The sequence below is a fragment of the Lissotriton helveticus genome, chromosome 7, assembly GCF_964261635.1.
Source record: "Lissotriton helveticus chromosome 7, aLisHel1.1, whole genome shotgun sequence".
Taxonomy (NCBI): domain Eukaryota; kingdom Metazoa; phylum Chordata; class Amphibia; order Caudata; family Salamandridae; genus Lissotriton; species Lissotriton helveticus.
Window position 1 is genome coordinate 564,305,007 of NC_136068.1, and position 26,460 is coordinate 564,331,466.

The following is a 26,460-nucleotide window of genomic DNA, read 5'->3' on the forward strand; positions in this document are numbered from 1 at the left end:
TAAATGGGGAAAAAAATAGTGTAGGTACTCATTTAAATGTGTCGCGTGGGCGGGGCTAGGTGCGTGGCCAAAGGCAGGACATGACATACTTATTGACTTCTATACTAGTTGTAGCACATGCCAAAACACATGAGAAATGGTCTCCATGAACACATTAGGTTAAATCGGTACACAAAACTAAAGACAAACGCAGTGATATTTTAACAATTCCTTGTTTTGTAATATTTGCAGCTTGAATACGGTTATTTGCTGTTACTTGGCACAATGCTATATATTCTCGAGCATGCAGACACACACAGAAAGAAACAAACAGATGTACATAGACAAAGCATACCACACGTTTCCTTTAATTTTCCCCAATAGTGTCTCGATTGCCTCCCTCTTTTCTCTCACACTCAAGCACGCACAGGTAACAGACACACATAAGCAGACACTTGCACAACAGAATCGGGTGGGATCAAAGCCATTTTAACTTCCTCCCCTCCCATAGCTTTCTTAATTGCAAGGTCACCAGGCTGCCTCGATTCCTTACATCTCAGCATGATGGTAACACCCCGATATCATGCAAAGGAGCCCACGATTAATAGTTCAGAAGTGTTTTGACTGTCAGAGACAGGTTACCAGCTCTAGCAGCCAATGCGCCTATTCTTTAATGAGACCCGGTACTCTCCTCGGCATTGAACGGCAATGTGGATGGTCGTCTGAGTCCACTCGCTCCGCACCCTTGAGGCCAACTACGGCCATAACTACCCGCCAAACAAGTTTGTTCTGATTATAAGAGCAAGTTTCACGCATGGGAAGAGAGGCTACAAGGGGAACGGAGAATCGCATGACAGGAACAGTGCAAACCGTGATATCTGACCTCGAAGGTCCCGGGACCCAGTAACTGAGAGGACGACAAAATGGCGCCCAGTGAGTAAGGAAAAGAAAACCCACTACGGACACCGAACCGAGCGAGGCAGAGAGAGGGAGAGGAGGCGAGCCAGGCACCGACACCCACCACCCCCAGCGGACTCCCAAGCGCATCAGCCGGCTAGTGCGAGAGCGGGAGACGGGAGAGGCAGAGCGGAGGGGAGCGAAGGAGAACGGAGGAGCATCGAGGTAGGCGGAAGAGCGGAGGACCCACCAGGAGGCTCGCAGAGAGGGTCGCTAGGAAGCGTGTGGGCTCCGAGCGGGCGGGTTCTATCCCACCGCTTAAGGACACCATCGGAACAAAGGTCTGGCGAAAGCGAAACTAACCTCACGCATGGGCGCCACCATCACCGGAAGCCGAGCAGCAAGTAAACAACAAGCGCCGGAAGTGGTGAACGCCCAAGAGGAAAAGGAAGCGCTGAGGGAAACTCTCTGCACCGATTTCACTCTCGGCTGCCCAGCGCTCGCACGACAAGCTTGACGCCTCACAGACACGCTGTGTGGCCGCCATCACCGGAAGCCGAGCAGCAAGTAAACAACAAGCGCCGGAAGCGGTGAACGCCCAAGAGGAAAAGGAAGCGCTGAGGGAAACTCTCCGCACCGTTTTCACTCTCGGCAGCCCAGCCTTGCACAACAAGCTTGACGCAAAAGTGTGAGAGGGGGAAGTGGGAAAGCGGAGAGCGACCACCTCACAGACACGCTAAAAAGAGGTCCGACCGGAGGAGTAAAACAAGCCCTAGAGAGCCTGGGGAAGGGGGGCAAGCAAGGACTAGAGACACACACGCGGGGGTGCGTGTTGAAGCGCGCCTGACGGCCAAGGCGAGCAGGAACTCAGGGGGGGGGGGACGCCAGGACAGGAGCACGCACTTGCGTCTTGAACCTCGCCCTGGCCCGCCCGTAGACCAAGCCCGAAGAGCAAAAGGGCCGAACGAACCAGTGCCACAACCGGCACCACTGACAACAAGCCAAAAGAGCAAAGAGCCCAGAACCAAGCAAGGCAGAGCCTCAATCGACACCTCCCAAATAAGCCATAAATAAACCAGCCACTCAATAAAAGCAGCCGGTCCAGGCTGCGAACGAAACAAAGCACACGCTGGCAGGACCCAAAGCCAAGACACGAACAAGGCACATTAGAGAACCAAGTAGGTACAGAACCTACGCAACGGCCCAGCCCCCAAAGGCAATCCCAACAGGCAACCCAATTTCCGCTCAAAAAGAGGGGCGCCTGGGCAGCATTCTATCGAGAAGAGGCATCAGAACAATGGCAAACAACGAAGGCAAAACAGCAGGAGACCCGAAAAAGGCCAAAAAAGAAACCCCCGACTCCCCGCTGAAGATAAAAAGCGAAACGGCAACCCTAGAGACTATCCTCAGAAAGATTAATGAAGGAAATGCAGTGGCTAAGGAAACAAAACTAAGGATAGACAACATGCAACTAGAACTGGCAGCAATTAGGGCCGACCTGCATAGCACCAACATTAGAATGGAAGCAGCAGAAGGCCGCATAAGCTCCGTGGAGGATGTAACTGCAGAGAACTCCAAAGTAATAGCAGAATGCCAAAAAGCCACGAAAGCCATATGAAGACAGCTAGCGAAACAGGACGACAGAGCCAGAAGAGGCAACGTGTGGATCCTAGGGGTGCCGGAAGGAGCGGGGGATAAAGCGGGTTCATGTGCAAACATGCTCGAAGACATGATCCCCAAGCTCACAGGCATCAATTTTGACAGGAGGTTCGAAGTGCAAAAGGCATTTAGAGTGCCAGCAGGGAAACTAGCAACGGGAAAGGGTCCCAGACCTATAATATGCAACCCACTCCGAACAACCCACACTGATGCCATTTTCGCATTTGCCAGGAAGAATCCAAACCTCACATGGGCGAGCAGCAAGATCGTACTGACCCAGGACTGCTCAAACCAACGGTCGAGACCAGGAAAGGCTTCCTAGCTCTCAGGGAGGCACTGCACAAAAGAGACATCAGTTTCAGCTTCGTAGGCCCGGACCGTTTCAAGATCACAGACAAACTGAGAACAATGATATCTGAGAACCCCGAAGATCTGAGACGCTACATGCAAAAGCCACCGACAGAAGAGATGGATACAAAACCCCCAGGCGCTGCCAAGAGATGCGCCTCACCAGATGAGGCCGCCCAATTGGAGTAAAGACCACCCGGAACAACAGGACAACACAGCTACCTCACGCGAGCAAACTCTCCCAAGTGACAATCGCCCACACGGACGAGGGAACACCAGGTGAACAGCACAGCAGAATCTTCGCCTTTTGTCACAAAGAGAGCAGCCGGCCGCCAAATAGCCACGTTTACATGCCCGTAAGAATCTACCTCAATATTGAGAAAGACCATACCAGATCGGGAACAACCAAGCAAACAAGAATGACTGTACTTTTTCTCACGCTTTTTATTCAGAACTCTACCATGGACAACGCACAAACTCTACCTCAGGGAGGATGCGGAGCAAAGGAACTTTGTCGTCGCACTCCCACTCAGCAAGTAAGGGGGGGAGGGAGGGGAGGTGGTTAAAGGGAGGGTAGGGGGGGTCGGGGAGCACACACATGGGGTCACCCTTCTTTTCTATCTCTTCTACTCTATCTTTCAATTTTCCACACTTTCAACTAGGAGCAGCAAGCACAGGTATAAGCACAACAACGCACAAGCTAGCCAAGGACTAGGGAGAGGAAGCTACAGGGATCCACGGATATCAAGGCCATAACGATCGCCAAATGCACTTCGCCACAAATGACACACAACAAGCATACCAACCTCTCAACTGATATCAAGATAGTATCCCTAAACGTCAAAGGTCTCAACAGCCCGGTGAAAAGAAGGAAAGTACTAGAACACCTGAGGAAACTCAAAAGTGACATCTATGTACTGCAGGAGACAAGATTAGAATCAGACGACATAGAGCGCCTCAAGACTAGCTGGATAGGCGAAGTATGGGGGTCGGCAGCACAGAACAAAAAGAACGGGGTGGTGACTTTCACAAGCAAGAAGTCAAAGCTAACACTGGTGAACACGCAGGCAGACACAGAGGGCAGAATTCTAGTGACCAGCCTAAGGAGAGCCGGAGTAACTATACACGTGGCCAATATCTACAGCCCCAACACCGACAACTGGGCCTTCTGGGACAGGGTAGGAGCACAACTACACACCCTTCCACTAGGCGAGCTCCTGGTGGTCGCAGGAGACATGAACCAGGTCCTAGACCCAGCCATTGACAAACACCCGCACAGACAGAGACATGCGTCACACAAGGGCAACATCCTGAAAAACCTCTGCTCCAAACTCAACCTCAAGGACCCGTGGCGCCTCCAAAACCCGGACGCCAGAGAGTACACTTTCTACTCGAACCCACACAACTCCTACAGTAGAATAGACCACATCCTTATATCAGACACACACACCCATCTCATAGACCACACGGAAATCGGCCCCCGGAGCATCTCAGATCACTCGCACATAAGCCTAACCCTATCAGGGAAACACAATGAGAAACCAACTCGCAGATGGCGTCTTGACGACAATCTGCTTACTGACACATCAACTAGGGCGGAGATTGAAACAGCGATAAAAGAGTACCTGGCGATTAATGACACCCCAGAGATAGACAGAGACCTACTATGGGGATGCCTTAAAGGCCACCATCAGAGGGACAGTCATGGGCATCAAAGGGAGGCTTAACAAAGACTGGAACAAAAAAATTGCCGAACTGGAAAAAGAGATCAAAAACCTAGAGAACGGTCACATAGCTAACCTTGAAGATAGGAACACCCTCACAAACCTAACTGAACGCAAATACGAACTAAACAAAATCCTGAGTGAATGGGCAGGCACTTGGATAAATAAATACAAAGCTATCAACCTGTGCACAGCAAACAAAGCAGGGAAAAATCTAGCATCCTACCTCAAGGGGAAACAGAAACAACATTCGATAGAGGCCATCAAAGACAGGAATAATAAATCCCAGACTGCAAACAAGGAGATCCTGGAGGTCTTCAGAGACTTCTACGAGAAACTCTACACTAGGGATGAAACCCTACGGGAGGATGGGGGCAAAGAACTCCTAGCACGCATATCCACACCAACGCTATCAGACAAGGAACGAGACATCCTTGACCTAAACATAACAGAGGAAGAAATAGAGAGAGCCACAGCGAGTCTCAAAGATAACAAGGCACCAGGACCAGACGGCTTCACGCCGGCTTCTACAAGCAGTACCTACACATTCTCAGACCCACAATGAAGGAGGTCTTCACGAAGTGTGTCCAGCAAGGACGCATGACACCGTCCATGGCGGAAGTCAACATAATAGTAATACCGAAGGAAGGTAAAGACACAAACGAAGCAAAGAACTTCAGACCAATCTCACTTATTAACGTAGACTGCAAAATATACACCAAGATACTAGCAACCAGACTCAACGCTTACCTACCCAAGCTCATACACTGTTCACAAGTAGGATACCTTAGGAACAGAATGTCCCATAACAACACAAGGCTGCTATGCCACATAATAAATCACTCCTCCAAGAGCAGCAACGCAGCGGTCATGATAGCCCTAGACGCTGAGAAAGCATTTGACAGAGTGTCCTGGCCCTTCCTGGACCAGTGCATGCTGGAATTCGGGTTTGGACCCAACTATAGGAAGATGGTGCTGGCCCTCTACAATGACCCCAAGCACGAGTTGTAGTAAACGGGGGGACATCACAACTACTCCATCTCGGTCGGGGGACCAGACAAGGGTGCCCACTCTCGCTAGCCCTGTTCCTGCTAGCGATAGAACCTCTCCTAAACATGATCAGAGCCAATACAGACATAGCGGGGATACCAGTAGAGGGAGAAACTTTCAAGCTAGCGGCATACGCAGACGATGTGCTAATAATCACTGAGGACCCAGAAAAATCAATCAAGGCACTGATGGGAACGATAGAACAATATGCCCAGGTCTCGAGATATAAATTAAACAGGGACAAATCCGAGTGCAAGCCTCTGAACGTTCACACCACTAAGACGGTTCTAGGCTCGTCCGGCTTGACATGGCAACAGAAACCCATCAAATACCTAGGCCTCCTCTTCGAGAGAGACCGTAGATCTACACTAGAACACAATGAACAAGCCATACTACACAAAATAAAGGAAAGAGTGGCGGGCTGGTCCCCCAAATTCACTACGTGGTGGGGGAGAGTGGAAACGATTAAAATGATGCTCACACCAATGGTGAATTACATGCTGAACATGCTACCATTGATAAATACAGAAGACTTCCACAAGAGACTAGACAAAATGCTGAATACCTTTCTGTGGAGGGGGAAAAAGCCCAGAATAAGCCTAAAAAAGCTCAGACTGACAAAAGACCTAGGCGGCCTGAATATAACGAACTTCAGAACATTCCAAAAAGCGTGCATAGCAAGACAGGGACTATACTGGCTCACCCCGAGCCCAGAATATACACCGGCGTGGCTAACACTGGAGCGAGGACTACTGAAATGAATGAACCCTATCGCCCTACTTACAGCTACTCGACACCCAGCAATCAAAGAAAACCCCATCCTAAGCAGCACAAAGACAGCTCTCCTAAGTATTGACAAACTAATGGGGACAAGCATAAAGAAAACCCAGTTGGAATCCATATGGCACAATCCCACAATAAAATACAGGGATAAGACTCTGAACATGCACTCATGGTACAAGCATGGCATCACAACGGCCAGTGACCTACTGAAACAAGGCACAAACGTAACCTTTGACACACTCAAGGAAGAACACGACCTAGAGAGCATAGAATTGTACAACTTCCTGAAGATTAAGGTAGCAATAAGGAAGGCAAACCTGAACGGACTAACACCATCTCTCATACAATATGCTACTAACTTCAAAAAACTAGGACACCAAGTCGCATACCTCTACAGGGCCCTATGCCCAAAATCCACCAAACTTAACGATAAAGTCAACACCTACTGGGGCACACTAGTGGGTAGAGCGCTGAGTGAGAAGGAGAGGGCTGAGCTATGGAGTTCCACATCCAGGAAAAAGGTTACTGCAACTTTAAACCAGACTAAATTCTGGCTCATACATAAGGCATACTGGACCCCCGCCCGCTTGTCATTCATGGGTATCCGCGACAGTGATTCCTGCTGGAATTGCAACAAAGAAAAGGGAGACCTTGCGCACCTACTCTTCCACTGCTCCAAAGTCAGAATTTTCTGGAACACAATAGAAACACTAATAAACGAGATCACAGGGGACACCATGCAACTAGACTTCCACAACCTGGCACTGGGTTTCACATCCCCCTCAATAACAAACAAAGAAGACCGCGACCTCATCGATCTTCTGCTGACAGCAGCAGTCAAAACAGTTCTGTACAACTGGAAAGACACAGGGAAAGCCACGCCTAAAGCATGGCTCAACTGGGTCACTTTCCTACGAGGGGCGGACACCATCACAGCGACACATTCACCCAAAACGCACAGGCAGTCAAGTATGTGGGAATCCCTAGACAATTACCTCTCGTCGCACAAACCACCATAGGTAGCACTGCCAGACACCAACTAGCAACAGCCGAGCAGCAGACCTCCGGATTGTGCACACACCAGAAACCCGCACTGCTCCTTTTTCTCTCTCCTCTCTCTATCTCTTCCGCATGCGGCAGGGGTGTGGGACCGAGTATGGCAATCGATGCAACATGGGGACGGAGGACTAAACGATAAAGCCGCGAACGACTGGAAATCGGACTTACTCCAATAAGACTGGAAGCTGGAAACGAACCAGTCCCCCCCCACCACCGCCCCTCCCTGCCCCCCCCCCCTGCGGGCGTTTTTCTTTTTCTTTTTTCTTCTTTCTCTTTCCTCTTCCTCTTCCCCCACCCATGTATATGTTATGCTCCATGTAAATATATATTTTTTCTACAATAAAAAATTACAGAAATCAAAAAAAAGAGAAGTGCCGGTACTCAGAGTGATAAAAATAGGAAGTGCCGGTACTAAGTACCTGTTAGTAGCAGTCCATTTAAAGCACTGGTCATGCTATAGTAGTCTGTATAGTATGCCTGTTTTCTGCAAAGTCCGGTTGACTGGGAGGAATTCTCTACATGCCGTCTGCATAGCAGTTGTAAAATCTGGATATATGACTATGAAATTGCTGTCAAAGTGGATGTCTCTCTCTGTTCCCTAGACAACCTGAGCACCGCACCTCAGTCTTTAAATGTTAACAGGCATGCTGTGATCGGGTTAGCTAGAGACCCAGGCAGGGGCTGCAGGTCCAGGGATCTATGAGATGGGACCTCCCATGTGAGAAAATTGTAGTAAATGACTTGTCTCCAAAAAGATATTTCAGCATTTTTTCAATCTACTCCTCCATGCTGCGATTGTTGGATGTTTCTGTGACGCCCACCATTTGCAAATTATTACTTAATTGAGCTCCGAGGTCTTTATTCTTGGCTTTTTTTAATTTCTGTTATGTCCTTTCATCATGTCTTCAGTATTGTATGTGTGATGCTATAGCTGTTTGATGCAGTCTTCATGTGTGTCTACTCTCTCTCTAATTTTGTCTAATCGATCCGCAAGAGTGTTTATTTTGGAATCAATCTACTCTAAGCAGTGCATCATGTTAATTAGTAGGTGATTGAAGTCTTAGTGTTTGTCAGGGGGCAAACCTTGTTTCTCTTCAGTCGCATCTTCAAGCGCAGCCTGAGGGTCGTATGGCTGGGTTCAGCTGGTAACTTTTATTGCTTGCCATCATTTTTCCCACGATCAACTGCTGTTCTACCAGAGGACTGGGTGCTGCACTCACAAGTACTCCAGTCTTCCCAGGGCTTCTTAAAAGCCTTAGCGGACTTCAGACCTTTTGTGTTGGGGCTGCTGCCCAATCCCTGGGTAGTACCCGCCAGCTGCTTGTATGCCTTATCCCCAATTACTGTGTCGACCTGTACTCGCCAGGCAGGGTAGTTTGTGTGGAGTGTAACATTGTGGACAGTCCTGCCTCACTCCAAGGCCAGACACTGTCTACCACTGCTCCTCATCCATAGATATAGCGCAGTTGACATATGTTCAATTCATGGGCCGCCAGTCTGATCCCCAACCAAGAGCTCTGCGCATTGTGCCTGTTACAAAGCCTGTTTTGGGGTTTACAGCTTTGTTTCACTGTGGGCAAACTTGTAGTTGTGTACCGCTCCTCGTGCTGTCTCTCGCGGCCCCTACGAAGCGTGTAGTACAGAATTCCATGTCCTAGCAGCTCTACATTCTTGACGTCTTGGCAGCAGGGCCCTACTTTGGGTGAGGGACCAGCTAGTCCACGATGATTTTCACAGCAGTCCCAGGCCGCAGCCCTCCTCCTATGCAGCCTTGGTAAGTCCTTTGCCACTGCGCCAAGGCCTGCAAGCCAGAGTGGCACCGCAGGTCCATGGGGAAGGCTTTGCTCTCCGGCCGACGCCTGTGGAGACTGATCTGGGGTGGATCTGCCACCTAGGCCACAGTGAGGCTTAGGTGGCAGCCTAAGCCTCCACCTGCTGGCTCCCCACCCACTCCTGTCAAGCCACCTGAGCCAATGCCAGTAATCACAGTGCCGGAGGCACCACAATGCCTCCGATTTATCTCGAATTAATTTTAGCACATTATAAAGTTGCCATGCAGCTCCTACTCAATATGCGATGAGGCTTCCTTGAGCTGACAAAAGGCGGATCGGTGGCCTGCCCAGCAGAGCTTCGCTAGTGTACAGCCATCTTGCTGCTACACCCTCTAGTGCCCCCAATATACTGTACTTTGGATCCAAAGGTAGTATGACCTGCTGATGTGAATTATTAGATCGTTACCTTCATTTTTTCAAAATTGAACGAACGCAGTAGAAATAACATTAACACACGGATGTGAGCAGAATGCATGTATTAAATGTAGCCGAATAAAATTATAATATGTAAACAGTTCTTTGTTGCACATGCTCCCCAGGTACTTGTGTCAGCAGTATCCAAAGGCATCATAGCAAAGTTAATTGTATTGTACAAACAATTGGATTATGCTACCCCTGAACAAACAAAAAGTCAGGCATTGAATGAAGGTCAAATGAAGCAAGAAAAAAGGGGCTCATTGGCTTTTCCGGCTGGTGTCTTCTTAGCAAGGTGACGATAGTATGTCAGGCAGTTTTAAAACAGTTCGTTGTTTCCACTCCCTCTTCAAAGGTACCTGGAGCATATGAAACCGCTTAATCTGTAAACTCCAGGAAAGGCATGTAGCAGCACTAAGATCTAACCCTAGGTTCTGCCGGGTCTATTCTTACACTTGTAAGTTACACGTGTACATTTTACTTTTATTTTTCTGAATAAATGTTGTACTTTTGGCTATTCATTATTTACAGGTGTTATGTTACTCAAAAGACTAGGCTTGCATTTCTCTGGAACAAATTTACGATTGTAAGTTATTACTGCCAAGAGGAGCAGTAGTAAATCCAGCATCTTGCATAGCCAACCCCTAATACTGCAACGCCCTAACAAGGAGAATAATGATGCATTGCCTTAAAATCGAACCCCATAGGAAATAAATTGAAATTCAATAGATGTATTCATTTATAACATTATTTATTATTAAAAAATGTAAACTTAGGTAAAAAAAAAATCATGGTGAAACAAATTTAATAAGCTTTTTTTAATTAAAAATGAATGTAACTAATGTTTTTTTAAAATAATGACATTTTAAATCAATTCTATACTTAACCTTTTGTTTGTATTTTTTAATACATAATTATAAACATTTACTTTAGGTGGGATTGTTTTAATATATCTAAAATAAATGTTAATTTAACTTAATACTTTTAATAAAATATTTCATTCTAAATTAAGTTAATAGGGCTAAAGACTTTTGTATTGTGTTCTACATTTAACATTAATATATAAAGCATTAACTTATATTAATATTTAACATACATATTTTCACTCATTTTATTCAATTTTAATAAACGTTTTACTTTTCCATATACTTTACCATAGAGAGATCTCCGCCCGATGGCTGAGATCTGTGTTGTGCAAATACAGGGATTTTGATGGGTGCGTCTAACCACAGATGCATCACCTTTAGAATACTCTCAGGTGCCAGATAGGATCTGGAAAAAAGTCTAGCAATACACCAGTAGGTGGCACAATGTGGCTCAACGGTGACTAAATACTGCCCCAAAAGTGAAGGAGTAAAGCTACATATAAGTGCCTACCCTGCATGCTGACATTGGTTCTTTTCTTTTTACACCCTCTGACGATCCGGAGCTCCACTCCCAACTCTGTTGTCTTTGGATAATTTCAAAATCTTTCAGTGACTGTGAGCTAGGGATAATGTCCCCTCCAAAAATGACAGGATTCAAATGGTGCCACGACTGCAGGAAGCAAAGTCGCTCACAGACCTGCCTGTCATTTGTTTGTGATGCTTGGGTTCCAGTTCTGACTAAAACACATACGATAAGTGTGTCATAATGCACCCAAAGGGTATCTTGAACAGGAAGTGAAGCCCTTCATTGCTGAACATAAAAAGAGGTCATGTTCGAAGCACACATTCATCGCTGAGCCATGGAGCCACTCGTGATCTTAGTCACAAAGCAGTTCCTGTAAAACAAATTCAGAGGCATTCAATAAGTGCAAAAAGCCAAGCAGGACTCTACTCCATCGCACCATTTGAAGTCTGTTGAGATGGTGCAAGGGCTTCAAGCTGAAGATCTTACAACTCTGGTGTCACTCGAATCTGACCTGGTCTTACAATTAATTCAGGCAGGTCTCACAATCTATCCCTGCGCACCCTGCGTCATCAACCGTGCAGCACATTGTGGCTTTCAAAAAAGCCATGCTGCAAATTATCATCTCCCTCTGGCCTTCAGTCCCCACCGAGCTGCAGGGACCATCAGTTGGATACCCACTGTGGGTCAGCTCCTGATGGAGACTGTCCCTATTGGATCCCTTTGAGGGCCCGTACTAACTCTAGTTCAAACTTCCACACTGGAACCAGGGTCCACATCGTTCCCTTCCATGCTGTTATCAGCATAAGATTCAATTCCAACACTGGTCTCTGACCCTGGACCTCATACCAGTGGGATAGACACCTCCCCTGAGAATGGAGATGGTCTTGTACGTGGACAACTAATAGAAGAAAAGTGTCTCTTTACCATAGCGGTACAAAGCGCGGGTGAGGTCCTAGACTTACAATTGCCCACTATTGAAACAAAGGTGACTTTACTAACTAGACCAACTTCATCTGAGCCATTATTACCTTTCAATGAAGCCCTTACTAACAACCTGATGTCAACAAAGGCTTATCCTTGCTCTGGCTCTCCACGTATTTAACCTGCCGGTAGGCAAAATAGTTAAGCCTTTGATGATCCAGGTGTTCTACATCCTTTTCTGGAAAGCCTAGCAGGCATCAACAAGTAAGATGAACCCAAATTACTTTCTAACCAATCCTCCACATAGAGAGTCAAAACGTATTGATGCGTTTGGAAAGGAAATGTTTTTCAGCTAGTTTAGACTTTAGGCCCCTCAACACAGTCTACCTTTTGGGTAGGTATAGCCATGCTTTGTGAGACACGGTCAGAAAGATCTTCCCGGCCATCCGGAAGGACTTCATGGGCCTTGTTAGCCAAACAATACAAGATGGCCAGGACATGGGCAGGTATATTTAGCATTCTGGCCTGGACACTACTGACTGCATAGGTACAGTTACTGGCCCTGTGCTTAGCGTTTGTAGGAGACGTGCTTGAATTCTTAAAGGACATGCCCTTCTATGGGTCCAAGTTGTTTGGAAAGATTGTTGATTCAGCGCAAGAATGATTTAAAGTCATTCATGCAACAACATGATCTTTGCAGCTACTGGCTCAAGCCTAGCTGTTCACCAACAGTACAGAGAATGTAGGTGTTAGTCCAAGGGGCTAGCTTACCACCGATGCCGGCCTGTGCAGCAGCAGCAGACCCAGCTGTTTTGGGGCAGAGGAGATAGCAGTGACCTAGGCCGCTCTAAACAGAAGAGGCATTCATTCTCAGACTCCTCCTCTGCTGCAGTAGTTGCCAGACCACTCTAGTGTGCCCTAAAAGGCACATGGCAAGAGCCAAGCACAGGAAATAGAAGGCAGAATATGGCATTTCCTCCCTAGATGGCAATCCATCACATCAGACAGTTGTCTGCTCATCTTGACCCCACATTAAAGGTATTGTCTGAGGGTCATTCTTCAATCTTGATAAAGGAAGTCAACCACCTCCTTACAAAGCTTGCAAGATAACAAGCTAGTGATAACCTTAACTGCGACAGGCCACATTCCCTTCCTCAATCATAATTCACACTTGTGACAGATACACCATTGTTGTTTTTGGAGGGGGTCACAAGTGTATAGCAGAGGTCTTGCTCTCTGGCAGTGAGCCAGCTGCACATCAGTCTTCTGGTGAATAAGTCGATGTATTTAGCTCTAAAAGTCTTCCTGCAATCCTTCCAAGGGAGTCTGGTGCAGGTCCTCAGAGACATGATGCTGGATGGAGTGTTGAAACTTTTCAAACACTCATCCCCAGTCAAGAGATCTGGGTTAAATACATCATTCTTTTGCTCACCATGCCATGCCAGTTTGGATCCAGCCATATGCAAATCAGTCTTGACCCTGCTCCTCGTGGGAACAGTCCATCCCGAACTGCCAGGCCAGGTCCTCCCTGACATGGAAACAAGCTTCCTGGTGCTGGTTTTGGGGTATCAACCCATATCAGCCAGGCTAGCTTGAATCCAGTGGCACAGCGAGCAAGGGACCCACGTTTGGGCATACCCTTGGCCACTCAGAGCAAACATAGCAAACACTGCACGATTATGAGCAGAGTGCTGAAACATTTCAAACACTCACCCCCAGTCAAGAGATGTGGATGATATCCATCATTCTTTTGCCCACCATGCCACCCCAGTTTGGACCCAGCCATATGCAAATCAGTCATGACTCTTCTCATGGAAAGAGTCCTGCCCGAACTGCCACATCCTCCCTGAACCGCAACACAAGCAACCCAAGACCAATTTTACCTTAGTTATGGGCTCATTCGCTGGGTACAGCTTGGTTTCAGTGACGCAGTGAGCATGGGACCCATGTCTGGGCATACCCATGCCACTAGTAGAGTATGTTAACCAAAGCTACCACTTCGGGAGGACATCCTGTGACATACAGGGCAGATTCCTGCACCTGAATCTCCATAACCTACACCTTCATGCATGTAGACTGAGCAGCAGCAGTTAAATACTTTAGACTTGTGGACCGAGGTGGTTGATGTAATTCTTGCAGCCAGACGCCTTTCCACAAAGTCCATCTACACTGGGAGAAATGTGTTGCCTTATGTGGTGTCCAACACACCAATCCTCTGCAAGACAAACATTTGGATATTTTGTTGTTTGGTCTTTCATTAACAACCCAGCAAGGATTTAATTTTTCCCCCCACTTTAAATACTGGATATTTACTCCTAATCCTCTGTAATTTCTTACTATCTTTACCTCTTTCTATATTGCTCTAGGGTTCGCCGATGCTACGGGACGTCTCTTGATGGAGGGTTCCAAGTCCCAAAAGAAGATGCCTGCATCCGAGGATGATCATGATGATCCAGAGACCTGGGAGGTTGTCTCTTGGGATGGGAAACAGGTAATACAATCTTGACGCTGTCTATAGCTTGACTCAAATTTACTGATCAAAATTTAGTTGTGCATGACTCGTGTCTCTAAATGTCAAATGCCAGCTCTATGTTCACATACCCTTCTCGCACCAGCCTAGCATTATATTTCGACTTTGACTAGGCTTTCTCCAGAGTTTGCGCAAACTGAATTCTTCCTTTGATTGAGGTTTCACTCGAAAGATCAGAGAATCCACTTCTCTGCATCAGCTGGTGTAATTTTCCTACTTGGATCAATGGAGGTGTCACTTATACAGTAAAAGTAGTTTGCAAAGAAAACACGCCTGTATGAACTATTTATACCTCATATGGGACAGGCTCGGACTGCTACCTTTGCACCCCGCCTCCCAACAGAATGTAGTAAAGCTCCTACCTCATGGACCATTAACAATTTTTTTCTCCTCAGATCCATAGCAGCTCCGTAACCGCTCTGCACATATTGAACAATATGATCCTCACCGCATCCCTGGATCGTAATGTCAAGGTCTGGACCCACCCAAAACTTAAACAGGTACAGCATCAAATTGCCTACTTTCTGTGATCAAACTGCTTCATAGGTGTTACAGTTGTGTGAAAACTTCCAATTGTAGCTGTCTGGGGATTGGAAAGGTGCAGTTTGAATAAGGTAGCACTTATTCATTTTTATTCCATCATATGTTTAATATTGATAAGAAGATTATAATTTTTTTTAAGGCTTTAAACCACAAATTCTGTGCCAAATCCTCCTGTCAGCATCCTGGGTGTAGTACTAAAATGTTAATATTTTATTATCGTCCTGCAAGAATATCAGGTGCAGAATATTGTTTATCACTAAAATTTCAAAGTAAGTACATTTTGGCAAGTACAGGTTTACTATTCTTAACTTCCTATTTATGTACCTTGATACTATATCTGTACTGTGGAGTTAACCCTAGTAAAGCTGCACGTACCTATATATGCATATGTACCTTGACAATATAGGGCAGTTGGTATTCTGCACTTGATAGTCCTGCAGAAGGATATTGGGTCATACATCAGTATCTTGCACAATAGGCCTTGCTACACTGTGTTGCACAAGCTCTCGTCTGAGATGCACGTTACATTCCTACTTGTATCACAATTTCTAATCTAAAAATTAAAATAAATGTATAATTTCCAAAACTCCTTTGGGAGAATTTTAGACATGACTCTCAAGCATTCCTGTTCAACAGAAAATAACCTTGAAGATGGCTTCCCTGTTTTCTCTCCCTAGACATTTAAGGGGTTGTTCCACATAACTGTTCCTGCAGTATGTTTTTAATTCCTTCTGCTGAGAAGTTTACAGGTCTGTGCAGGCTTTAAGGCTCCTGTCCTGGCAATCCTGCACCAAATCATCACATATATTTACATACAGTAAATGTGTGCTTGCCAACTCTCAGTTCCTGTTCAGCCTGTGGTGTGAGCTTTATCAAAGCCTACTTGAGCTCTTTACCCTGTAAGCAGTTCCTGGATCCTTAATTTGCGGTCACAGTACCGACCGATGCATTGTTTCCAATACTCTAGCATATGCCTAGAGAGGGCTTTGGGTCTGCCCCTTGTTTACGATTCAATGTCTTGTCTATTCCTGTTTCCTGCACCTAATTTAGTGGTTGTTCTCCCTATTTGTGTGTCTGCACTGCAATTCGTACTTGCAGACAGGCAGTGATAAGCTGGCTGGGGGGGTCCTCCATAATACTGGCCTGCCCGGGAGTAAAATTCTTGGCAAAGGTAAGAAAACGATTAGTGCAAGTGGAGCTAGAATAAAATACAGGAGAAAGCTGCCCTTTACCTGTTGCCTAAGGATCCCCAAAGGTACACACAGACTGTATGCAAAGTCGACTAAAAGCCCAGTTAGCTGGTAGAAGCTGATCATTGACAAATTTTAAATGTTGCAATTTTAAGGTTGTTTTGATATTAATTGAAAAGATTGTTTTTGTATAGTTATTTTATAATGGGAAGATTGTAAAGATTTTAATTAATCATACAATAAAACACTTTGATTGTGTCTGCACTGAAAACAAAGGAATTTTTTGGTCTTCTATTGTTTAATTGCTTGAGTTGTATCCATGCACTATTGACGTCAGAGTATTGTTTTTCCTTTTGCATGTCTCCATAGCATTTGATTTTTAGCTGTCGATAGGAGCTCATGGGCCTTTCTCTTTCCATTATTTTGTATGTTCTTACCTTGTAACCCTCTCCCACACCTTCCTTCTTCTCCTATGTGTAGTCCTTGTTGCTTTGAGTGTGCCTCTTGCTTTACTTCTTCCTTTACACCCCTCTCATTTTTTTCCTATGGTGTCGGTCTTCCAACTCTTTCCTGCCTCCTCATCCGTCATTCCAGTGGTTTGATTTCATTTAAAAAAAATACCTATTGACTTAGCTAGTGCTTCAAATGTATATGTGTGCAGAGACTATAATGTTAGCGCAGAGGACAAGTTTAGCAGCATTTTACGAATAGATAAATATGCATTTAAGCACATGAGCCTTTCTTTTCCACATGGTGAACCAATATACCAGGGTATATCACTTCATCATGCTATGAGTTGTTTTCTTTTGTAAAACATTTTTTATTGGCAGTTTGCATGAACAGTCGATGCATTACTGGGATATTCAATAGCTCATACATAATGTGAAGTGATATTATACAGTAGTGGTTTATCTTTTGCATAGATTGGGAAGTTTAATCTCTCACTGATTGACGGCATATCTGCAGAAGATTACATTACAGATCACAATACTTTTGCCTCAGTTGTTAGTCACTATCATCTGACAACGATTCCTCCTGTGGGGGTTCACAGATATTGCTCCGGAATGCATTCCACTTTCCCCATACCCGTGTCCATTGTTTAGGGCATCCCTTGTGTATGTAGACTGATTTCTTTATTACCATTGTATCGTCCATATCATGGCACCACTGTCTATGATTAGGGGTCAATCTTGTGCTCCAGTGTTGTGCTATGCTCCATTTTGCCAATGCCATTCCCTGTGCCACCCAGCCTTGAGCCGCATGTTTGATATCTGTTGGTTCCCAAATGTTGAGTATACATCTCTTTGGTTCCGGCTAAATCATTACTCCTGTTACCTGAGAAATTGTGTGCATGATTGGCAATGCCCTGCAATCATAGCATACTGGGATGCAGTGTGTGTGCCAAAATGTACCTGGTGCGCCGCACTGTCTTAGGCAGAGTGTTGTGTCTGTACTACCTAGTTTATGTAGAAGTATTTGTGTATAGTGCGGTGTAGAATTTTTAATTGTATTAGTTTTAGTTTAGAGGGTATCGTCACTTCTTTTGAGAATGCAATTGCCTCCTGCCAGTCTGCCTCATCTAGATCTCCCATGTCCGCCTCCCATCTCTTCTTAAGGGTTGTCGTGGGCTTATTGTGATAAGTTAGGGAATTCACTTTTTTACTCAAGTGGTCTGTCAGATGTCTGTCCTCTAATGGTGAGGCCTCCGGCAGTTGTGTGCCAGGTGAAATTACTGCCATGAGTGCATGTCTGATCTGTATATATCTGAAAGTTTCCACCCCTGCTAAGCTGTAGGTGGCTTGTACCTGGGGGAATAGGACAATCTCCCTTTTTTCCACATATCTCCCACCTTTGAGATACCGATCAGGTCCCATTGTCTAAATCCCTTGGTATTTCGATGTTTTCCTAATTTCCGAGTGTCCCATAACAGTGTAGCTTGCGTTATGACCCCTTCCCAGCCTAGTACTCGCTGTGCCATGTGCCAAACATGAATTGCATGTGCCGTTGGACCTGTGAGAGCCGTCTTTCTGGCGTTATTATATAATACAAAACTAAAAGAGAGAGCTAGGACCAATGGACAGCCGTCCTCGTCCCGATAATTAATGATAAATCAACTTAGATGGCCGTTTACAGAAGAGTGGGTATAACGAACCTGTCTGGCACCTCTAAGGTTTCATCGGTTATCGTTATTATATAATACCCCCATAATTCCTTCGGCTTCAAGAAAATGTCCATGCATGCGAAAAGCTGGTTCTTCCTGCGTAGCATGAAGCCCCTGGTTTACTACAATAAGTTGGGATGCCTAGTAATATACTTTTATATTGGGGAGGGCGATACCGCCGTCATACCAGCTCTTTACTAACTTATGCATGGCTACATGGGCAAATCTCCCATCCCATACCAGCTTGGTTACTTCGGTGTTTATCTCTGTAAAGTATTCAGGGGGAACTGGGAACGGTGGGGAATTGCCATCATCTGAAAGAGAGCCGCCCTCCCCAGGAGCGTGAGCGGTAATGACCACCAGTGTTTAACATCACGGCGGAATTGTGCTAGAGGTTGCATGAGGTTTTCTTCAATGAAGTGCGAGGCTTGATGTGTTATATACCGAGATATTTGAATCCCTTGTCAGCCACCTGGATTTCACAGTTACATGGGAGCCGCAGTCGGGGACCGTGGAGTACATAGAGAAGCGATTTTGCCCAGTTTATAGTATAGCCCGAAACCCGTCCATATGCGGCACAGATATCTAATAGACAGTTAATAGAATGCGAGGGTGATGCCAGGTACAGCAATACATCATCCACATATATTGATATGCGATCCTCCCATCCCAAAGCCCATTTTAACCCACGGATGACCGGATCCTGCTGTATCCATGCCGCCAGTGGTTCCAGCACTATAGCAAATAGGAGCGGCGAGAGTGGGCAGCCTTGTCTCGTCCCTTTTCCCAGAGGAAAGTCAGCCGAGATGCGTCCATTCACGACAACTTGTGCGAGCGGGTTTTTATAGAGCAATGGCACCCATTCGCAGTACTTGGGGCCGAAACCCATGAAGGAGAAAGGGCCATTCGACCAGGTCGCACAGCATATGTGCATCCAGGGAGAGAATACCCGTGTCTTCTTCGATAGTAGGCCTACGAGCCTTGACACTCTGGAGTCGTCTGAGATTAAGCGCTGTGTTTCGGTTTGGCATGAATCCGGATTTGTCCGGGTGAATCACTGTTGTAATATATGGCTGCAGTCTCATGGCCAGTGTTTTAGCTGGTATTTTAGCTTCAGCATTTTTCAAGGATATCGGCCTATAGGACATGCATTCCTGTGGCGGCTTGCCCGGTTTATCTATTGCAACTATTGTGGGAGGCACTGATCCCTAGGCAGCTCCCCTTTTTTTAAACTATCTTTGTACATGTTGAGTAGGTGCGGTGCAAGCTGAGTGGCTGCTTTTTTATAGAATTCCACTGGAATACCATTAGGTCTCAGTGCCTTACCCGTATGCAATGCGCCCTTCGCAAGTACGAGCTCGTCTGAAGTCAGATCTGCTTCCATCGCTTGAGTTGAGTCACTAGACAGTGTGGGCATTTGATCTTCTATGGCGTTTGTTGCTGTGGGCGTGTATATTTTCTCATAGTGGGCCGCTAAGGTATCAATGATTTGCTGGGGCTCTGAGTTCACAATTCCAGTCTGTAACCGGAGTTGGGCTACCCATCTGCTGGCTCTGTCCTTTCTATCCAGCCATGCTAGGAGCTTGCCTGCTTTATCACCCTGTATATGTTGGTGAATTTGGATTTTGCCTCCTCCCATGCAAAGGCCCTGTATTCCCGTTGTGCTAAATTTAACCTGTGTGTCATGTCTTCATTCGTGTCTGTGACATGGTCGGCCTCTGCCAGGGCTACCCCTTGTTCTAGAGTCTCAATCTGTTGTTTTTGTATCTTGTGCAACTAGTAAGATAGCCTGGCCTCGTAATACCGCTTTATATGCCTCCCGTAACGTCTTTGGAGAGGACACGGAGTGTCCATTTTCTGCTAAATATTGCTTTGTGGTAGTGAGCAGACCCTTCCCAATCGTGCGATTTTTAAGATATCCGGGGTAAAGCGGAAACCGTTGGCGTCGTCCCGGGGTGTAGTATGCATATGTAATGAGCACTGGTGAGTGGTCTGAGATGCCCCTGGGTAGAAAGTTGTATCTCTAATACCCTTTCAAGCCGTGCTGCCAATGTAAATATGTAGTCTATTCTTGAAAGACTATTATGAACGCCCGAGTGGAAGGTATATTGTCACTCCTGTGACATCAATTAGTTCAATGGCATTAACAAAGTCCACTTATTTAAGATTTGCACTGCTGGGATCTCTAGGGGGGGTTTCTATCTATGGATGTGTCAATTGTAGCGTTAAAGTCGCCCCCCATGATGAGTTCACTGTGCGGCATTGACAGCAAGAATTTCCCCAGGGCTGGGAAGGTTGATTGATGCAGCGTTGGTGGGATATAGACCGATACCAGATTGTACGACCGTCCTTCTCATTGACATGCCATCGCTGCAAAGCTTCCTTGGTCCTCTGTCCAGGACCCAGTTATCAGCGGGAAGCGTTGATGGACCAGGATTCCCACCCCGAGAACTGGAGGTGAATTCCGAGTGTGCTGCTATTTTGTAGCCCCGTCTGTCGTCGCCCAGCCCATTTACATTCCAGGACAGTACAGTGAAAGGAGGTAGTACCTCCCTAGAGTTCGAGGACTGAGTGTTCGAAACCTCCATGAGTGAGTCTGTTCACGTCGGATGCGACCTCAGCTATGTAAGAGTAAAGATTCCCCTGCAGTATCCGCGTCATGTTGCCATTATGTATGCCATCAAGTCCATCATTATGCATCTGTAACAACCCAAACAATAACCCACTCAACTGACCTCTGCCTCCTCCCTGCCTCCCTGCCCGGCGAATTCAGAACTACACGCCACCTCATCTTATCAGAGTGCTTAATTCCCAGAACTTTTGTATTTGTGTGAGGGGGGAGAGCCATGCAGCGATGTCATGAGGTCCCTCCCTTAAACTTGTATTTTATAACGGCCAATTGCTCACATCACAATGTCCCTGCTGCAATAACAAGTTCGCTGGTGACATTAGTTTGTATATCTACTAAATCCTGGTCCGTGCATTTCTCACAAAGTATGGCGTTGTCCGGTCTATGCACCGATGTCTCTGGGGGTTTTCCCATGTTCATTCCCAAGGTCTACCAGGCGCCACATCAGTCTGAGTTCTCATCTGTGTTCAGTGGCATGCCACAGAGTCTTCCAACTCTCTCACTCCCGATGACCCGGATGGTATGGCTAGAGGTCTCTGTTTCTGTCCCTGTCTTTTGGGCCCCGCGGCCAGGCGCCACCCCTCAGCCAGTCATGGGCCTCTGCCGGTGTTGTAAAGAACCAGGTTTTTCCTTCTGCCTCCACCCTTAGTTTCGTAGGGAACAGCATTGCATTTTTGAGTTCCCATTGCGTAGTTCTTTCTTGACGTCCAAGAAACTACGCCGCTGCTTGGTCACTGCTGCAGTGTAGTCTAGATAAAGGGTCACAGTGCAGTTTTCGACATGTATTTGAGGGCAATGCGCCTGCCTGTTGAATCGTATCTCGATCTCGGAAATTGAATATGCACGCTATTATGGGCCTGGGAGGGTGCCCGGTCGGGGTCTTCCTCCAGGCACTCTGTTGGCCCTTAATACCGAGAAGAAGTTGGAAAGCCCGCATGGCTGTAGTTGAGTCTTGATGAGGTCTTCTGCGAAGAGGTCCAGGGCCGGTCCCATCACACTCTGGTACCCCAACCAGGTGTACGTTGTTACATCTTGAGCGGCCATCCTGATCCTCAAGCTTGTCTGCCATTTGCTTGTGTGCCAATTCTAGTGTTCGAACTTGTCTCTGCAGAGTCGCTGTGTCGGCAGAGAGAGCTGCTGTGGTAGTCTCAACTTCTGCTATTCTTATACTCATCTTGGAAACATCAGCGCGTAGCAGCGTAATGTCCATGGATATTTTGCCAATGGATGTTTGTACCTGGTGCAGGGCGGCCATTATGTCCTGCAGGTTGACCTCCTTAGGTTTTGTGGTTTGTGAGCCATCTTTGCTGCCTGCAAGTGTCTCTGGTGTGACCCGCTGGTCTTTGTGATAGGCGTATTTGTCCAGATTGTTGCTTTGCACTGTGCGCTGGCCCCTACCTCCCATAGTGACAAACATACAGAGTTACGTCGCCAGGCACCCAGGGGGGCTGAACAGTAATCGCCGCTGCCTGCAGTAGTGTCATCCATGCGCAAACTTTCGGTTTTCCTGTTCCCACTTCCACAAAAGCAGGTTGTGCTACTGGTGAGATTTCTCAGCCCGGCTTAGGTGTCAGGTCAGTCTCGCTGCTTTCAACCAGAGTCTCCAGGAATAACACTGCACCTTCCAAGTCCTGCGGGCGTATTCGGTGTCGCCTTAACTCCCTGGTCTGCCTCGAGTCCTCAATATGTCTCCCTTAGGTGTAGTGCTGCCAGTGTCCTATGCACCAATGAGGAATGTAGGGCTGCCCGTTAACGGCCTGCGGGTGCAGGAGAGTTTATGACCAAGGGATTGTGGGGTTGCGTAGCGTTTATTTCACCTACCTCAGTATGGGCGGCGTCCCTTCAGGTCCTGCAGGACTCCTCACATCGTGCGGTATTTGTTACATAGAGCGCACTCCTTATGCGCGTTGCGGGCCGTCCAGGGTAGTCCAGGGAAGTGCTAAGGGACGCAGGCTTTCTGCACACCTCACATGTCGCCTCCGGTCCCCGCCTGTGCCCGAATTTTGAAAACAGCGTTACCAGTGGAGACTGTTCCCAGCCTGGGCCCGAGTGGCTTTCAGTAACTTTTCTTCTTATTCCAGAACAGCCGAGGAGGGCGGTGCCCGGGGGTCGTTCCTGTTCGGGCAACTGCGTTGGTGATCTGCACGATGTGTCATTTGACCTGGCTCGCGGCAGCTGTCGGAGCTATCTATGCTGCCTAGCTGCCTTCCGCATTCACAGGGAGTCAGGTCAGTGTCATCCTCGCAACAGACCGTGCTCCGTTCACATGAGGCCCTGGCGTATCTCCGGTGTCTAGGCCGTGGCCCTGCAACACGACGCCGGATGGTCATGTAGAGCTGAAACTTTCAGTAATCGTGCGCTGTATGTTCCGATGCCACCTCCTATATTCGGGTTGCGGTGGGCCGTCTGATTAATTACAGGATTGATGGGGAGAACCGCCGTTGATCGCGGAGCTCTCCTAGGCTGCGGCCATCTTTGTTGGCTGCTAGCCACGTCCCTATGCTATGAGTTTTTTAGTATTTCCGTATGTGGGAATCCCGTGTGAAGTACCTCCAGAGTTGGTTTACCAGGTGCGGATTTGGACCTGTTAAAACAGAGCAGGTGACAGGGTCTCTGGGAGCACACACCCTGACTCCACTGCAGCAGGCAATACTCCCACTTCTTGGCCACAGTCTCAGACACATACCCTTAACCCACCTGGGTGGCCACCCCACTGACATTTACCAGCTCCTCTGAGCAGGTGGTAAATGTAAATGGAACTGTCACCAGATACCGGGGAAATTTGCAGATATGCATCCAGTATTTCCGGGTCTGTATGGTTATTCTGTAGACTAGAACTCATACTGGCCAGATTTAGATGCAGAACCCCTCCCACTCCTCCTACACCCACATCACTGAACCGAAGTCCAGCCAACTGGCAATGAGAACCTTAATGTCACTGACTTAATCCATTATAACCGTTAATTAAGTCATGTGCATTATTTGTCTACAGCTCTCTTGCAACTGCATTTCAGATGGCATGTTTATTGATTGGGCAAACTAGAAAAGTGAGTCTAACAGTTTCACTGCAGCATTTCCAAGTTATGCCAGAACTGTAAACCTCAAAACAATGCTTGCCATGTGATCTTACATCGATAAGAAGTTGGGATCCTGAAGAGAGAGTCAGGGTTTGGTCCATCACACTGCCCATACAATCACACAAACCCTGCCCCACAGCTAGACAGAAATCATCCGGGACCCCCTTTCATGTCTGGGGAGGTTTTAATTGGAGCCCATTTGTGCAAACTGCTTCTCACCTAAGCTGGAAATCTGTTCTGCGCCCGGGTTTCCAGCTCCCCATGTTATATTGACCTTCACCAAGACAGGATGCTGTGTAATGAGCGAAGAAACCTGTGAGTTGGCGGGCATGTTATTAGGTTGCATGACAAACTGAAAACCGATATGACTTTGGCTTGCTAAATTTCATTAGAAAGCTCTACGAGAAAGACCTGGAATTGTTCTGCATTATTGCAGCCTGTTTCACCTAATTCAGTTCAAATTGCTTTATTCGACAGCATGTATCATAAAAGCTTCAAATGGCATCTATACAATAAAACAATATTTGCTCAATTTTAGGATACAATCTTGCAGTACAGTGCAGATGGACGTTAAAAAATCTTGACTTAAAATTAATAGCAGCATATTTGATTAAAAAACATAAAACAAATTTCATAAAAAGCTTAAGTCTGGGACACTATATACATAAGGGGGCGTAATCCATCACAGTAAACAATGTGTAAAGTACAAGTGCTATCTATATAATTAACAGTGCTCAGAGGTTGTAAAGCATTTCAGGATGGTATATGGTTTTAGTCGCATGTCATGAGTCATAAATATCTACATTAAAGTCCCACCTCGTAGGGCTCTGATCCTGATTTGCCAAGCTTGGCCTAGAAACTTCGCCTGAAAAAAGGACACTGGAATCAGATTTCACAATTCCCAAAAAAAGAATCTCCAGCAAATCCAGAAACTCTCCAAAATGCATGCTTTTTCAGTCGACTACACACTGTCTACTCAAGAATGTATGTTCAAGTACAGTATAGACCAACCCTGCTCCGCCTGTCCACTTCAAGTCATAACAAATATTGAGACAAACTATTTTATTTTTAAACTATATATTGAGACAATCTCTGATGCAAAGATGCAAACAGCCATTTTCAGTGCAAAATACAATTTAAAGAAATTATTATCCATGTGTAAAACAATCAGATTGAAGCAAAATGTTGTTTTAATTCTAACCATGTTAAAAAAAAAAAAGCCTGAGGAATTTTTATTTAATAGAATTCCCCTTGAAAGAATTACAATTTTTATAACTGTTTAGGTCTGGTAAACGTGTGTTTGAGAAGTAGCAACCATTACAAGCAACCATTACAAACAGCTAGACAAATAGTTTACACATCTTATAGAGACATCTAGCCACAGATTCCTTAACTTAGAATATCCCCAGGCGTCAGACTGGATCCGGAAAACTTTTTCCACAGCAGTACCCCTGCAAGCTGGGAGGCAGTGTCATCCGGCTCCGTCCTGACGTCGTCCACGGAAGTGATGAAATTGACCCACATAAGACCCCCCGGCATGCTGACGTCATTTTCTTCTTTTACGCGTTCCAACGCGGATCCGGAGAAGCGGTTACCTCTGGCTTGTTTTTGTTTTTCAGGCTTTCTCGATGCCTTTAGGTATCTGGGAACAGTGTGTGATGCCTTTAGGCATCAAAGTGTGTGAATCCTGTATGCGGCAGATGTTGGTAACGGATCCACACACGATTTATGTTGTGCTTGGGAGAGCACCACAACTCCAAGGAGTGTGCCGCCTGCCGCCGGCTGAAGCCGAAGTCCCTGCGGGAATGGCTCATGAACTTGCTGACAGCCCAGATGTCCTGTTCGGAGTCTTCACGCCGCCGATCTCCTTCTCGTGCGAGGGGGTCGGTTCGGGACAGGTCGCGGAGTCATTTCCGCGGTCATCGCTCTCCTACTGCAGGTAAGCACAAGAAAAAGAAGTCAGAGGTTGTCGACCTCACACGACGGCGGGGCCCGATGCTCCCGGTCTCTACCGGACACGGGTTCTCAGGAGTCGACCCCCACTTACCCACCATTTCCTGGAGCTGGGACGACTCCGGCCCAGGTGGAGGCCTATTCTCAGGCCTTACCTGCTATCTTTGGGTCACCCCCTCTCCCTGGCGTGCCTTCGGGTCCCATAGAGGGGGTAGGGGCTCAGATCGGGGCTGCGACGTCGAGAGGCAGTCTAGAGGGGCATCCTTCTCGCATGACCATGCCTTCTGTGTCGTCACCGCACAGCCCTGGGAGGCTCCCT

The 26,460-nt window shown here is 46.8% G+C and overlaps 1 protein-coding gene across 6 annotated transcripts in view; it reads left to right on the forward strand.

Moving 5' to 3' along the window:
• TEP1 (telomerase associated protein 1) overlaps positions 1–26,460 on the forward strand; it is a 1,162,857-nt gene that overhangs the window by 1,103,692 nt on the left and 32,705 nt on the right. For all 6 annotated transcript variants that reach the window (XM_078652640.1, XM_078652638.1, XM_078652642.1 and 3 more), the window contains 2 exons: positions 14,425–14,549; positions 14,984–15,088. In XM_078652640.1, coding sequence (XP_078508766.1) covers positions 14,425–14,549; positions 14,984–15,088 — 230 coding nt within the window. The remainder of the gene's footprint in view (positions 1–14,424; positions 14,550–14,983; positions 15,089–26,460) is intronic.